General features: G+C 34.4%; 1 protein-coding gene across 5 annotated transcripts; it reads left to right on the top strand.

Annotated features, from left to right (window-relative positions):
- Positions 1-375: 375 nt before the first annotated feature.
- Positions 376-12,896, top strand: LOC149573191 (putative casein kinase II subunit beta-4). 5 transcript variants are annotated; one of them, XM_089814372.1, is made up of 7 exons: positions 376-490; positions 683-765; positions 5,054-5,352; positions 7,568-7,789; positions 11,675-11,784; positions 11,883-12,048; positions 12,301-12,896. In XM_089814372.1, the coding sequence occupies exons 3-7, from the start codon at positions 5,097-5,099 to the stop codon at positions 12,435-12,437; spliced, it is 891 nt and encodes a 296-aa protein (XP_089670498.1). In that variant the 5' UTR covers positions 376-490; positions 683-765; positions 5,054-5,096; the 3' UTR covers positions 12,438-12,896. The 5 variants fall into 5 exon arrangements, with proteins under 5 accessions (XP_089670498.1, XP_089670495.1, XP_089670496.1 ...); XM_089814369.1 differs by having other exon boundaries at positions 646-765; XM_089814370.1 differs by having other exon boundaries at positions 626-765.
- Positions 12,897-15,883: the final 2,987 nt, after the last annotated feature.

Raw genomic sequence — 15,883 nt, 5'->3', positions numbered from 1 at the left:
TTTAGACTTAAAATATTTTGTTTGTGAATATTAATTGGAAGAAGGGTGTAATGAAAACATTTCATGAGTAGGGACTACCAAAGCGAGGGTGATGGAGGATTTGGAGGACATCAACATCCGTATGACAAAATATCATACCGAGGAGGGGGCAGGGCCCACAAAAACATTCCGCAATTGAAAGGCCTCCCAACACCTCAAAATTATATAAAATCCCATATAATTTCCCGCCCCAAGCAAATATTAGAAATCATATTCTGCTTAGTTCAAGAATCACATTCGACCACGGGCCATTGCCGGTCACCGTGGGCACCGGGGGAAGCAAGGGCGGGTGCAACTCGACCCGTTCATTACATTGCATTACCGTTTATTAGCGGTGAGATCGAGGGATCAGAGAAACCAAAAAAGAAAGGGAATTTTTTTAACAAAAATGCATGGAGAAGCAGCCTGGAAGCAGATCGGATCGGATCTCCCTTTTCACAGCAACAACCAGGTAAGCCTTTGCCTTTGCCTTTATCTATTTATCTCATTTTTCTGTCTAAGGCTCGGGCTGAAGGTTAGGGGTTTTTTCGCTTTTCCTTTAGCTAGCAACCCTAAAACTAGGGTTTCGTCTGGATTGAAACCCTAGACCCCTTGTATTCTGCCCAGGATTTCTTTTGCGGTAATGGCGTCGTGGTCTGTACAGGCGAGTAGATTGACTGTATGACTACTATTAAATTTCTTTCATAGACGTACTCCTGATGAGACAGCAAGGGCGAAACGCAACGGGTATTAGACTTTCTGTACCCTTTTTACAATTCGGGGAAAACTTAACTGGCCAACGCTCTGCTTTCGTTCGTTAACGCAATTTTGAATGTCAAGGTTGTATTTGATCTTACATTTAACCACGGCGAGATGTCCGGGTATCATTAGTGGTCTAATTGTTTCGAAGCTTCCAAATTCTATGAAGTATACTCTTGTAACTCCCTCCCTTCATTATTGTCTATTGAATATGCATCTTAGTATTTTTAACTTTCCTTTACATATTAGTATTTTTAACTTTCCTTTACATACTCCTTACAGTAAATTCATTTGTTTTTGATGCTACTACCGATGGTTATTTTTGCTATCAAATTCACGACTTGCCTTAGTTCTCTTTTTCTTCTTTGTTAATGTTTGGTACACTGTAGCCTTTGACGAGGAGGGTTATCCATTTGCCTAATTTATGCTGGTTTTTTAAAGTTTCAAATAAAATTTCTAAACGAGGGTTCTATTTTGTAGACACTACGATTAAGGTGTATCTGTTTTGTTAAATTCACTCAGAACACCACCTTGTATCATTTTTTGGCTTGCACCGCATGCATAATTGGAGGTGGTAGTTTGCTTATATCAAACACTTAACATTTGTACATATTAGCTTATAACATGTCTTCTATGGGTTTATTCTGGGTTCCTAATATGGAAGTTCTCATGATTTACTATTCTCGTTGACTGGTTCTTCATATTAATATTCGTGACAAACCAATTTGTGTAGACTTCTTTGTACTTTTGGTGGAATTTTGATGAATAGTGTTTTCTTCAACTCGTTTTTTTCTTTGCCTTTGTATATATTATGAGGTTCTATTTCATCTTTATGGTAGTTTGAAGGTTAATTTTTTTGACGTATTAGATTTGCTTTATTTTTTATTTTTTTCAAATAACTTATTGATTTCACCTATTTGACTCTTAAAATACTTGATGCATATCTCATCATTAATCCTTGCTCTTCATTATTCTTTTATATAGTATCGTTAACCATCTTTTCTTATTATTTTTCTTGAATGCTTTCTGTTGTTATTATATCCGTTAATTAAATTATAAGCGTGAACAGCTACTCCTTGAGGGTTCAATTTACTTTGTATTGAATTCTTTTGAATTTTAATTAATACGAAACCTATTTATTAATTGATTTGATTTGGTCTAGTCTTTGTACATACTTTAACATTTATACAACTATAGTTCTAGTTCTGGAAGTTTAGACAAAAGCATTTACATCTTCCCCCTCATTGTTCTTTAAGGTGCCTTCGTGTAGAAGTCGGAGAGATTGTTCATTTGTCTTGACGGTGTCTATATAGCAGACACTATTCTCCTGTCTTGACAGTTCTCTGCTATTTAATAACTAATTTAAAATTACAAAACAGTTGTATTAAGTTTTTAACTTAATTAGTCAATCACAGAAAATTGTTGATTCTGTCAGCTAAATTTTCATTTGTTTTATCTCACCCCTAATATTGTTTTCTAGGAAATGTTTAACTATATGAATTTTTATTGTTTTCACCTAAGTTGCTGATTTGGGTGTGGATGCGGGTACGAGAATTGGGTGTGCAGATGCACTATTTTTTTTCTTTTTTCTTTTTTTTTGGGGGGGTGGTGGTGGTTGATGCATTTGAGTGAACATATCTGTATATGTATATATACATATACTATACACACACATATTAAAGAAATGCAAGAAATATACAAAATTAAATTTGGGTAAGTTTATCAACACTGCATGGCAAATGATAACAGACAATGATAGATATATATATATATATATATATATATATAGTATCAAAGAAATACAAGAAATATACAAAATTAAATTTGGGTAAGGTTAACACACTGCATGGCAAATGATAACAGGCAATGAATTTATTTGTCTGTCAGTATTCAGTAATGAATACTGTACATTACTTGCCAAACGACAACTGAAAAACTCAACAAAAGAAGGAAAAGAATGGATGCCAAAAATGGATAATTGCAGCAGAAATACATCCAGTGAAATGCACTATATGATTAGACATGTTAAAGATAGCATGATTTAAAAAGTCAAATGAATAAGTGTGTGCCAGGTTATTGTGAGTAAAAATCACCATCTTTGAGTACAGATGTTTTTACTCTCTCTGGTCCCTTAAACTTTCATTTCATCTAAAGCAAGTGTTTAGCCGAAAATTGCCTCGAAGTCAGAAAACTAGTAAGTCATAACAGATTGTGTGATAAATAATATATTAGCTGGCTATATTCAGTTGCATTGAAAATTAATCATCCACAGAACAATAAAAATGGAAGGAAAACTAGCAGGGTGCATAATACTTAATACATTAGCTGTTTTTGTAAAGAAAAATATTAGAATGCAACATCCACAGAATAATAAAAATATTGTTTGGTAGGAAAACTGGCAGATAAGTTATGATCTTGTTAAAAGACTTCAAATAAGAATAAATTAAGTATTATAAGCAAATCTAATAGGCATTTGTAGTGAAAGCAAGCACATGATCTCATCACAAAGTATTTGTAAAGCAAGCATGTGATCTCATGCCCAAGCGCTGCTAAATTCATTCAGCTTTAAAAGGCTCTGTTGATCCTTGATTCTTATGATCAGATAGTTAATGCCAAATATTTGATTCAAGTTCTGGCATGGACAGCATACATCTAAATTGCTATCAATGGTTATATACGCACCACCCAACTAACCTTGGCAAGGAGCTTTTCAAAATGCATTCTCCCTGCCCATGCATCTGCAAACCCTGATGAATCGAATCCAGCAAAGTAAATAGCTGAAAATGGTTTGCATGTAGTCATCTCAGGTTTTTCAAATAATGGTCAAAAGGGAAAAATAGAAGAATGGAAGACAAGAAGAAATATATAGAGTTGGTTCAATCAAAAAAGGGAGTATGTGAATGCAAGGCGGGATACTAATACACCAGAAATGGAACTCTCTGTGGCAGATTTTAAAGTCCCTGTGGGTCCTGCAACACCTGATCATCAGAGGGTGGACGATTCATCTAGAGAATAAGTATTTTGAAGCTGAGTAGGCAGCAGCTTGTGAACGGTAAACTTCTTTTTGAAAATTTAAAGTGAAAAATTTAAAAATTACTTTTGGGTGCTTTTTTGGCATCTTGGCCCCTGGATGCATCCAGATGCCCGCAGGAAGTGGATCAGTGCCCTGTGGATGCACTGATATCCACAGGCCGCTGATGTGCTTCCTGTGGGCACCAAGTGAGAACCCATCTCTGCGTCAGCACTAAAACACATCCGCATCTGGGGCATCTAGGAGCATCCCGTAATGTTGCTTTTCACATTTACATGGCTCTGTCCCAATTCTTTAAAAGCTTTGAATATTTATTGGAATACATTAAAAAACCTCTCAACTCTTTACTTTTTAGTTGTTCTTGAGTTCATATGCCATTTTATTTGCTAAAATCCTTGAACTTTGTTTTCAAAATACACTGGAAAATGTGGTCTTATGTTTTCTCAAGTCCATGAGCACGGGCATGAAAGTCTCAGGTGCTTGATATCATATTTATGAAAGTCAGAATTGTTACTTTTCCTGAATTCTGCCCCTTGATTATACTTAATCAATTTTTTTTTTATACAGTTTTTTTTGATAGCTAATGGGCCAAAGCTTTGATTAAATTTTATTATTTATTGTAATGAATTATTATTATTGGTTAGTCGCGAGTAGATTCGAACCCAAGACCTCCCACAAGGCTCACAAGTTATCGTTGTGCTATAGTTCTTGCCTTTTTTATGGAGTTTTATTAATCTAACATTTTGAGGGCTCTATTTAGTCAACTATGGGTAAATGCCCTAGGTATTAGGTGATGGGTGTGTGTGTGTGCGCCTTATACATGCTATAATATTTAATGAAAAATCAAATCTTATTTCTTTACCGTGTATGTTTTGTTTGAAATTTTCTAACAACATCTCAATCCTTGTCCATATAAATGACTTTTGACTCTTCAAGAAGCAAATTGATGCAGTTTCTTGCCCACCTTTGCTGTCTCTGTATGATGGTAAATCTATGCTCCATCTTTTAAATAGAAAGGGACCAGTTACCCTCTCTAAAGACAACAGTAACCTCACCTTTTAGCTTGAATAAATTGGGACTCACTAGAATATGTGATCTTGACTGAGGAATATAAATGTTTACATTTTGAACAGGTCCACTGTAGTTTCCTAATTTTGTTAATGAATATTTTTGAAATAACCGTTTGCTTGAGATGATATTTACTACATTATACAAAAATTTTCTTGTCTCTTTTGGTATGAGCAGTGAATAAGGAGACTTATAAACCCGGGCAAGGAGGTCAGAGGACATGTACAAAGAGCGGGGTGCAGGAGGGGTTGAAGGCAGAACTGGGGCATTAAAGTCAGAAGGTGTTGTCCGGGTGGATCCTCCATCAGATCGAAAGAGGATCAATGATGCACTGGATAAGCATCTGCATGGCCTGGACAAGTCCTCACCATCAACCTCCAAAGGAGCAAATGGTCGATTGTCTGTTCCCTCCACTTCATCAGGTCGGAGAGATTCACGTAGTGCTGCACTTGACAAGATAAATTACACAGATGAAGGTAGCTTTGCTCATGTTCTCTTCTTGAAATTTTAATTTGTCGGCATATTCATCACTCTTTAGTTCTTTTAATAAGTCAGAATTACAGTGTGCTATTGAACTTAACAAAGTGCATTTTTTTTTCAAACATTGTTTAACATCATACACATCTCTATATCTCTGGAAAGCAATCCTGCTGGAAGCGAATCCCGTCCATTGTGGTGCTAAATTCTGTTTCTGTAAAATAGTTGCATGCAAGTTTTATGTGTTTTTCTTCAACGATCATATCCCACTAGCTTGTTTTATACCAAACAAGCTTAAAGCCTTAGCCTTAGCGTTCAGTAGGTTAAAAGTAGGTGCCCTGCTCAAAATCTCTCTGACGTGGATTTACATTGAGTTTTATATTGCATCGTTTTATGTTAAACATGTCTGTAATCTGGATAAATACTGCCATAAAATAGGCTGAAAGAAAATCATGAGAAGTTTTGGGCCGCTTTTTGGAAGAAAGTTCTTTTAAAACATCTGAAGCAGCATTGCATTGCAAATGTTAAACATTTGCATCATTCAAATTCCTCATCATGAGAAACTGTCTCAGAATTTTAGGTAAACATAATAAATATTGTATCATGGACTGTTCTATATTTTGAATATGTTACATAGGGTCACTTGCTGTTAAAAATGGTTGCAGGAGACTCCTCCATTGGACTACTTGCACCTTAAAATATTTGTAGTAACTGGTTCCTCAGGATCCCTATTAAAGAGGTACACCTGCCTTGCTCTTAGGCCAGAACCTTTTATACAAGTGCCAGATGAGATTTTTTTTCAATCAAGATTCAACTAGGACTTAGACCTAGGCATTACAACTGTCTGATGTGATGAGTGTGATAATTGGGAGTTTGGATCACCAAGTTTTTTTGTTTGCATTTTGAGCCTATTTCTTATTTCTAATTTATTTTGCTGGTTTCTTTATTTTTCTTGGTTTTGTGTGGATCTTTACTCGAAGGGTATATACAATTAGAACATATAGAAAGCTGAAAAAATAAAGAAACATCACATGAAATGTCAAATAAGAGTCTCTTTATAACGAAAATGCTAACATTTGACATACATAATATACCAATGTTCTAGCATCCCTGTGAAGACGGCTTCCTAAATTTACAAGCACAGGCTGCTGACTGAGTTTTAGGACACTTCTGAGGAAATTTGATTCTAATCTCAATAGTTTTGCTCTTATATTGCTTTTCAATGCTTCCATCTTTTTTTACCAGTAAATTTATGCTGGGAATGAAAATACAGCTATTCCAAGCATGTTGGTGGTTGGACCTCTTCTATGATATAGATATCCCTGCCCTTATATAGGTGATTTTGGGATGCACTTAATGGTTTAATGGAAGGTTGTATAGACGGTTTTGTAAATCAGGCCTGCTTCTGTGCAGTATACCAAGGTTGAAACCTGAGAAGAGACAAATTTATAGTACTTATTAAAGTTACATTTATTTAACAAAGGTGTGTTTTGTGTGGATTTTTACTCGAGGGGTTATAAAATTAGAGCATATAGAAAGCTGAAAAAATAATGAAACATCATGTGAAATGTCAAATAAGAGTCTTGTTCTATCGAAAATGGCTAACATTTGACATACATAATATACCGATGTTCTAGCATCCCTGTGAAGATGGCTTCTTAAATTTATAAGCACAGGCTGCTGACTGAGTTATAGGAGTTTTTTGAGGAAATTTGACACTAATCTCAATAGTTTTGCTCTTATATTGCTTTTCAATGCTTTCATTCACTTAATGGTTTGAAGGAAGGTTGTGTAGACAGTTTTGTAAATCAGGCTTGCTTCTGTGTGGTAGACCATGGTTGAAACCTGAAAAGAGACAAAATTATAATACTCATTATTAAAGTTACATTTATTAAACAAAGGTGTCTTATGTGCCATGCTCCTTCTGTTAGGCTAGAGCCTGAAATATATAGATGTTTTACAGTGCTATTGCAAAGTTGATATGGGGGACTCTTGAATTAAGGATCCTGTTCAAATGCCTTGCTAGTTGTAAAATATGCTCCTATACACATGACATTTTCTGTTTTTCAATATTTTGTATTGATTTCATGTTTAATGTTTCTTTTGTGCCTGTATAGTGGCTTTTCATGTTATCATTTGGTTTTTGGGTGTCCTCATTTCGTTACTTAATATTTTCTTATGACTTGTGATTCTGCTTTTTGGTTATTGGAGCAGTGGAGGATTCTGATACAGACAGTGAAGAATCAGACGTGAGTGGGTCTGATGCAGATGATACATCATGGATATCATGGTTCTGTAACTTGAGAGGGAATGAGTTTTTCTGTGAAGTTGACGATGAGTACATTCAAGATGATTTCAATCTCTGTGGGCTTAGCAGCCAAGTTCCATATTATGATTATGCTCTCGACTTGATTCTGGATGTGGAATCATCCAATGGTGAGTTCTTTTGCTCTATTTCTTGTCAAGTAACTACTGCAAGGACCTATTAGTTAATGTCCATGCTTCTACATGATTTTATTTTTAGGTTTAGAAACCTGGTGAAGATTGCAGTTCCCATTTTTTTTGAAAGTATTTCTGTACTTCTGGTAATGCATTCTTGGGGATATCCAAAACATGAGTCTTGTTATAGAGAAGTTTTAATTCAAGAGGTTACTACATCTGTACCTTAAAATTTATTTTACTGATTTGCCCAAAAAGATCATCAGGTGTAGCTTCAGTTTACTCCTGATCTGTGTTCATGGTCCTGTCTGTCATGGGTGCGGACAGGGTGCATGCTTGGGCCCCAGATTGACTGGGTTCATTCATGAACATAGATGACATATGAAGGATGCAAAATTTGCACCCCGCATGAACCATGAACTGCAGCATTTTAAATTTTTTTGCTCTTCTTTTGTACCCTGATATATATTTTTTGTCATCATATTCTACTGAAAGAAAAACTAAAATGCCTCTGCACCTCACTGCTTCAAATGCCATTCATCTGTTAATAGTGGGTAACTTGTACAAATGGCACTTTTAACACTCAGGAGGATGTGAAGAATGTGGTAGGAAGGTCATCATTCCCAGTTTCTCCAATGATGGCCAGTGAGTGTTGATAAAATGACTATATTTTGTTGGTGTTGCTATTTTTATTGTTGATGCTGCTTTTTAAAGTTCATATGCTGCTCTTTATTTTTAATTGTCTTTTAAGTTTTTGTACAGCTATTGGGGGGTTTAAAACTTTTATCACTTGTCTTTTATATTAAGTCTTGGAGTAGTACCTACTGAAGGTTTCTGTAAAAGAAATAATTGCTGGCTTTATGTTGATAAAATATAAAAACAACAAATGCTAGATATCCTACCTTAGAGCAACATGAGATGAGAAAGAGGTACATGCGATCTGTTGAAATTTATGTTTAGTCTTGCCATTAATAATTTATATGTCCTGTGGTTATCTGAAGTAATTTCTTCTTTCTAGGCTAACATTTGTATATATTTATGATTTTAACTTATATATATATTTATGTACAGAAGGTACTCAATCCCAATTTTTTTTGGTCATAGCAGACTTAAATTCCTATTCCCAAACCTGAATGCAAACTGAAATAATTACTGTAGCTTTATAGGACATAACTCTTCTGAAATCAGCTATCCCTTTTTTGTCATAGTAGATGATAATTTTGAACTACACAGTTTATTAAGAACAAGAAGATTTCCACAATTTATATGAAACTAATTCAATTATGCTTCTGGATTCGATTGTGTGAGTATTTTCGCATCGACATTTTGGTTCACTTTCTCGTGATGCTCTCTATCTCTCATCCTGATGATGGATCACAGAGTGTGATCCAAAATGTCGATGCAAAAATAGTATACTCACACTATCGAATCCAGAAGCATAATTGAATTAGTTACAGAGTTATCTTGTTCTGCTTTGAATAACTTTAAACAGAGAGTAATTGTCACTCTTGATAACATTGAATGGGGATTTACTCTCTATTGTAGAATCAGACGCTTCTAATCAATCATATGCCAGTAACTAATGTTTGTTTGGTTTAACTAATCAGACTTTTATTTAGGTAAAGTTCATTTATTTATCCTTATTGGTTGTATTAAGATCCTAACCATTGAATAAGTCTTTATTGACAATGCCTAGGCCTTCTATGATCTGTGCTAAATACACGTGAAATTAATGACAAGTACTCTGTGGAATCCCCTTTAGATCGCTTTTTGTTATTGTTTAGTAGATTGTTAAATGTAAGTTGGTACAGCGTCGCTGTTTGTGGCAATGTGACTTATAGTGGTACAGGATATTAATATCAAATTTCGTCAATAAGCTGTAGTAGTATTCTTGAGAGTTTAATTAAGAACTCACACAAGTTGAAGCATATATTAACAACACTTCAAGATCTAATTGGAGTATTGATTGGATTCAATTGTGTAAAGTTTTTGTGTGGCCAAAAATGTTGATGCATAGAAACTTATATAGTTGAATTTAAAACTAAAAAGCACTGATATACTCATCATTTGAATTTTTATTATCGATGTGAATATACAACAAATGAAGAGGCCAAAAGGCAGCAACAACAAAATGACAATTTAGACAACTAGATCCACTATTGTTTTGCTTCAGCTTTAACTTTCTCAAGGGTAAATTAAAATTTGATTCTGACTTTGAGACACTAACATGGGGGATTGTTGTATCCAACAAAACCCCAACCAATCCCCTTTATCCTTTCTCCTCGTCAATTCGTATGGCATCTTTGGATTCCACACACCATCATACAGTCAGGGTCTCTCAGCATTTTCGAGGTTGTCAATCCTTAAGTCGCGAGGCACTATGAATTAAGCCATAAGTTGCAACATACTATGCACCTGTATTAACTTCCCAACTTGTTGATAGTGAAGCCTATTCTAATTGAAAGGGTTAATGAAGTTTTATTGGATCAATTATTCCTTGCAACATGGGAATTAATAGCTTGGCAATGGAGGTGAGTGGCTAGTGTCCTCAATTTTGGGATATCCTTGCTATGCCATTTTCATTATTGTATACAGATGGTATGAGTTTATATAGCTCTATCTGATCTTGCCTTTGGTTTGAAAAATGTTTCCTTAAAGGTTTATATTGAACTTCCTTGCAACATTTTTACCACTTCTTTTTCAAAAATTATCTTCATGAGTCTCAACATCCTTGGTTTGTGTAGACAACATTATGCTAAATTGTGTAGGATGTACACACACACACACACACCCACCCACACACACACACACACATATTCTTCACCCTCCATTCACGATATAGTCACCTTGTTCTTCAATACCTTTTACCCACTTTCCTCATATCTGTGGAAGATGACCAAAACTATAGGTGTATTTATAATCTTTGTTGCATAAATACGTTACATTATTTCATTGCCCCTGTGAGTTTTCCATCTTGACTTTTATTCTAAGCTGTATTGTTTTCAGGATTGATTGGACCCTTTGTATAAATATTTAAGGTGTTCAGAAGGCTATTTAAACGGGTCATATAAACCCCTGATAATGGTAAGACGTGAACATCAAAAAGAACTTGTAGTACCTTTATGGCTTTTTTAATAATTCCTAGTTTCTTCACCTTAGCTACCATAATCTTCACTGGTGCTCATATTTTTATCTCATTTTAAATACACAGCTGCAACTCCAGACATGAATTGAGAACTTAAAGAATTTCCCCAAGAATTTGAAGCTTTGAAAATAGAAAAAAAGAAAAGAAAATAATTTGTGCAAACAAACAATATAGAGTAAGGTCACCTCAAATGATGAAGCTCGGATGCTCATGGTTTCTGCTTATTGAATGTTACTGATCTTTGGTTGAGTCATAGGATTGTTGTATAGGATGTGATGGCCCCATCTTGTAATCGTTTTCGCCCCTGAAATGTTTCTGGTGGTTAGCAAAAGATGAAAAAATACAGTGGACAATGTCCCAAGGTTACATAGAAAGTGTCCAATTTGAAAACCTGTTTGAAATAAACTATTTTAGTACACAAAATGAATCCACGATGCTTACTTTCTGCTTGGAGCTTTTGGCACATTTTGTAGATCATCCCAATCAAGGTGATACAACTCCAAATATTCATCAATATTGTAGGAGCTGGGAAACTTATTAAATCTTCCTTCATTATAATAAATCTCAATACCATTTGTTTTTCATGATGTTTCTATTAAGCCCATCCATTGCATTTTGGCAAAGTTACTACATGAAATCAGTTATATGAATGATATGCAGCACCTCCTTTTGCATTTGTTTAATTTTAAGTATCAGAATAAAAAATGACTGAAATCTTCTATACTTTTTGCTTATAGATGATATATTAACCGAGGAACAGAATGAGTTGGTGGAGTCTGCTGCTGAGATGCTTTATGGTTTGATCCATGTCCGTTATATTTTAACAAGCAAGGGGATGAATGCTATGGTATGATGTGATCATAAATTAGTTGAACCTGAATAGGATTTAGGTGCTTGCGCCAGTTGCATATGATCCTTTTTTTGCTCGTGATATTACATGTGCAGCTGGAGAAGTACAAGAATACTGATTTTGGAAGGTGCCCAAGAGTTTACTGTTCAGGTCAGCCATGTCTCCCAGTGGGCCAGTCAGATATTCCACGGACAAGCACAGTGAAAATTTACTGTCCAAAATGTGAAGATGTTTACTATCCAAGGTCCAAATATCAAGGCAGTATCCTTAATAAAGCATGTTTGCATAAATTTTAGTCTTAAAAAAGTCATACATTTATAGCATGAGTAAATGGTCATTTCTATATGTAGGGTTTTCATTTAATTTCATATATAATATTTTTGTTTTTTGGGCTAAATCTGTAATGTGGAGATATTTTAACAATTTTCCTTTTGAGGTCAATAAGTACTTTGAGATACAAATATGCATCACTAATGGTGTTATATGCCCATATAATTTCCTCAACTAAGACAGATACTGATGGGGCATATTTTGGAACAACATTTCCACATCTTTTTTTGATGACATATGGACATGTAAAGCCATCAAAGCCGGTGCAGAGTTATGTTCCGAAGATATTTGGGTTTAAAATCCACAAAAGTGCTAGATGAGCCATTGCAGAGCAATATCCAAAAAGCATCCGGGTTTAAAATCTACAAGAGTGAAGATGAGCAATACATAAAGGTGTAAAATGTAGCTGGTTGTGACCAATGGCTCTTAACGACGGGCCTGTTACACAGATTATTTTCATTTGATTTCTTATGGTATAAGTTTATTGTGTGTCACCTCCATTATTCCCATGTACAAAATGGTGAAATCATAGAGTATTTGAATTTTGAGTTTTGGCTGTTTGAATTTTACCTTCTATATTGGTGAAATAAACTTGATTTTCTAGAAGGATTAGTTTCTGAGAAAATATTTTTAACTTTTTTTGAGAATTGGAGAATTGATATTCATGTCAATGACATGATCATATCACAAGTTAGTTTCAACATGCTTATATCACAACCTAATTTCAAATTCTATTTTTGTACAATTATATAATATTTATGAATGACCTATTGATATCCTATTGTTCTGGCATTATTGTATTTCCAATGGCGGGTTTCCATTGCTTCAATATTTGTGGAAGTATGGATATTTGTAGTATAGGCAAAGAACAATCAGGTCTGTGGGGTGAAATATGCACAATGTGTTGGGGACCTTTAGAGGCTTAAAATGATTAATAGCATTCAACAATTTTAAAATTGCTTTGCATTATCATTCTGATGATGAAACACAGAGTGTTATGTTAAAAATCTCTACAGGGTTTCATCCGAAAACTTCAAACCCAACTTCTTGTATGTCAATTGCAGATGGGAGTTTGTGTTTTTTTTCCTCTCCGTCTCATGTTTAGGATTAAATGATACAGCTTTAACTTTGCCAACAAGACTTCTTACATGATCTGATCGATGAAAGTAAGTCATGGTTTCCTTAATATTTTTGGGGGACAACAAAAATGATATTTTAATTAAATGTTTATCTTCATTTTGATAAATTTGCACTGCATTTTTCAGATCGTCAGTTGGAGGGATGCCAACTTGGAATATATTTTATGTCCATATACAATTATCATCGGAGATTAACACTTATATTATCAAAATCACAATAGCTACCACTTTTGTAAACATGCAGGATGCCGTGGAGTTGGGAATGTCATCCACTGTTCCAATAGGCAACACATTTTTCCTACAACACAACTGATAGATATCCTAGTCTCTGTGGTGGCATTCTGTAGCTTCATATTGGTTCAAACAGCATAGTCTGCAATGAAGATCATTTTAAGTGGCACATCGCTATTTGACGATGCTTGTTTTTGTGTAACGGACCATTTTCATTGACTACTACATTTTAGAATTTTTACATTTATGCTTTCAATGTACAAATATCTTCGGATTTACTATAGAAGGAAACCTATGTCAAGGATTTATTTAGTTGCAAGGCCGAATATTATATTGGATTTGTGTATATGTGATACAACTGCTTTAGATAATGTATGATTAAAGAAGAGTTTGAGAGTTTTGTATTGAACTTGAGCTTTTTTCTTGACGACTATTAATTATTAGCTTGAAAATTATGAAAACCAACACATTGTTTTTTCTATGTGACATTTAAGTCGATCAATAAGTTAATTCCAAGCGCTGCATGATTGTCAGGGTTAGTTGAGGCCAATTTGTATTTCGTGACCTCGGTTTGAAAAATGAATTACTGAAACCTTATTCATCATTTTTGAAATGGGGGAAATTCAAGGCTTTGGGTACAACAAACAAATTATGAAGCTTGTTCATTGCCCTAGCAGCAGCTGTTACGCCGTCATTAGAAGCATAACCTGTTTCTGCTACCCCTCTCCAATGATGCACCAGATCCGTGTTTTCTTACGTGTAGGAAAAATGAGACACCTCTGGGATTAGTTGATGCCAATGGTAGTTGGTTATGCGTTACGGCATTTGCATTTGCATTGGACGTTATCTTTTGGGTTGTGTCAGACATCAGCGCACGTTTTTGATGAGTTAAGAGGCAACTGCAATACTACGTTTTGAACTGCAGCTACTAACTCCTCTCTGCACATGAAATAGAAATTGCAGGCAGCGACTTTTGGGAAAGCTTTACTTTTATGTTGTCAAAATAGTTAAATAGGGTAGATAAATCGCTTGCAGCGTAGTCAGATTGTGGCAACAATTATTGTTGAACGACAGATTTTGTTAAATTAATACTGTTAATTTTTGCTTCTGGATTCAGATTGAGGCTTAAAAAGTAATATACACAATCTGAATCTAGAAGCAAAGCAAAAATTAATATTATGTATTTTGGAAACACAATCTGAATCCAGAAGCAAAAATTAATATTTTGGATTTTGGAAACACATTTACAATTAAATTAATACTAGCTAGTACTTGCACCAAAAGAGGGGCACAATAGATTGGAAAAATATATTTTAAAATACCATTTTGTTTCGGATTCAAGTTTAATTTAGTGTCACGGTGAACTCGAAATGTTAAATTTGTTACCAACTTTATCCCTTTTAACTTATTACTTGTCAGTAAGCTTAAACATCTAATACTCACTATTTTAAAAAAGTGTCATTGTCAACTGGAAATTTTAAATTCATTACCAATTCTACCCCTTTTAACTTGTTAGTAAGCTTCTACGTTAAATATTCACCATTTAGGACAAGGTTTAGTAGAAATTTTAACATATTTACTTACGCAAGATTTCGTCCACATGATATATTGGTAGCATATCATGTCACCAAGTACATGAAGTACAACGATTTTGTTTATTCAATCATCATTTTTTGAACCTTAGTATTAACTCTTTTTAAAGTTTTAACATGCTTATCCTAATCTCTCTTACATGCAGAAAACATTCATGGACATGCAGAAAACATTCATGGACAGTGTTCCTTCTGGTTTTTTATTTGGTGGTTTTAAGCAACCAACTCAAGGATGTTATAGTCGATCTTTGGATACCAATAAAAATTTGAGAAAATATCATAAAGATAACCGCTTCATTTTCCATGTTTAATGATCATAAACTTATGATAATTTCAACTTTACTTATTAAATAATTTATTACTTCTAATATTAAATTAAATTTATTATAAATCAAATTTTAAAAATAAAAAACAACTATATTTTTATGAGTTCAAGACAAAATAAATAAGTGTCACTTAGTGGTGAAGTACTTACCTTTAGTAAAAGCAATAGTTAAAGTAATAATTATTATGATAAGTATTAAATATACTATTATTATTATTATTATCAAGGGTGAGTAACCGAGTTATGAGTCATAGTCTTAGGCTAATGATCTCAATGTTTTACATCAACCATGGTTCGAGTTGTACTAGATTATTACAAACATTACAGTGGCCCTTTTAGGAGTCAACGACTTTCAATAGGTGGACACTGCACCACACCATCTGGACTCAAAATCAATGGCATACAAGCTCACAAGGAAATTAGTCACTAAACCACTGATCAGGGGCCATGGCTCATAGACCCTCAACATAACGTCTGAC

This window comes from Cupressus sempervirens, chromosome 2 (genome assembly GCF_028749045.1).
Source record: "Cupressus sempervirens isolate cs-2001-9-10 chromosome 2, ASM2874904v1, whole genome shotgun sequence".
Classification (NCBI taxonomy): Eukaryota; Viridiplantae; Streptophyta; class Pinopsida; order Cupressales; family Cupressaceae; genus Cupressus; species Cupressus sempervirens.
This window is presented reverse-complemented; position numbering and strand designations above follow the sequence as displayed.

What these genes read in the sequence shown, in the direction of transcription:
- LOC149573191 (XM_089814368.1), top strand. Translation starts at nt 5,097, where the DNA reads ATGTACAAAGAGCGGGGTGCAGGAGGGGTTGAAGGCAGAACTGGGGCA. An exon ending in GATAAATTACACAGATGAAG is followed by an intron (nt 5,353 to 7,567) that starts GTAGCTTTGCTC and finishes TTATTGGAGCAG; the next exon opens with TGGAGGATTCTGATACAGAC. An exon ending in AAGGTCCAAATATCAAGGCA is followed by an intron (nt 12,049 to 12,300) that starts GTATCCTTAATA and finishes CAACTAAGACAG; the next exon opens with ATACTGATGGGGCATATTTT.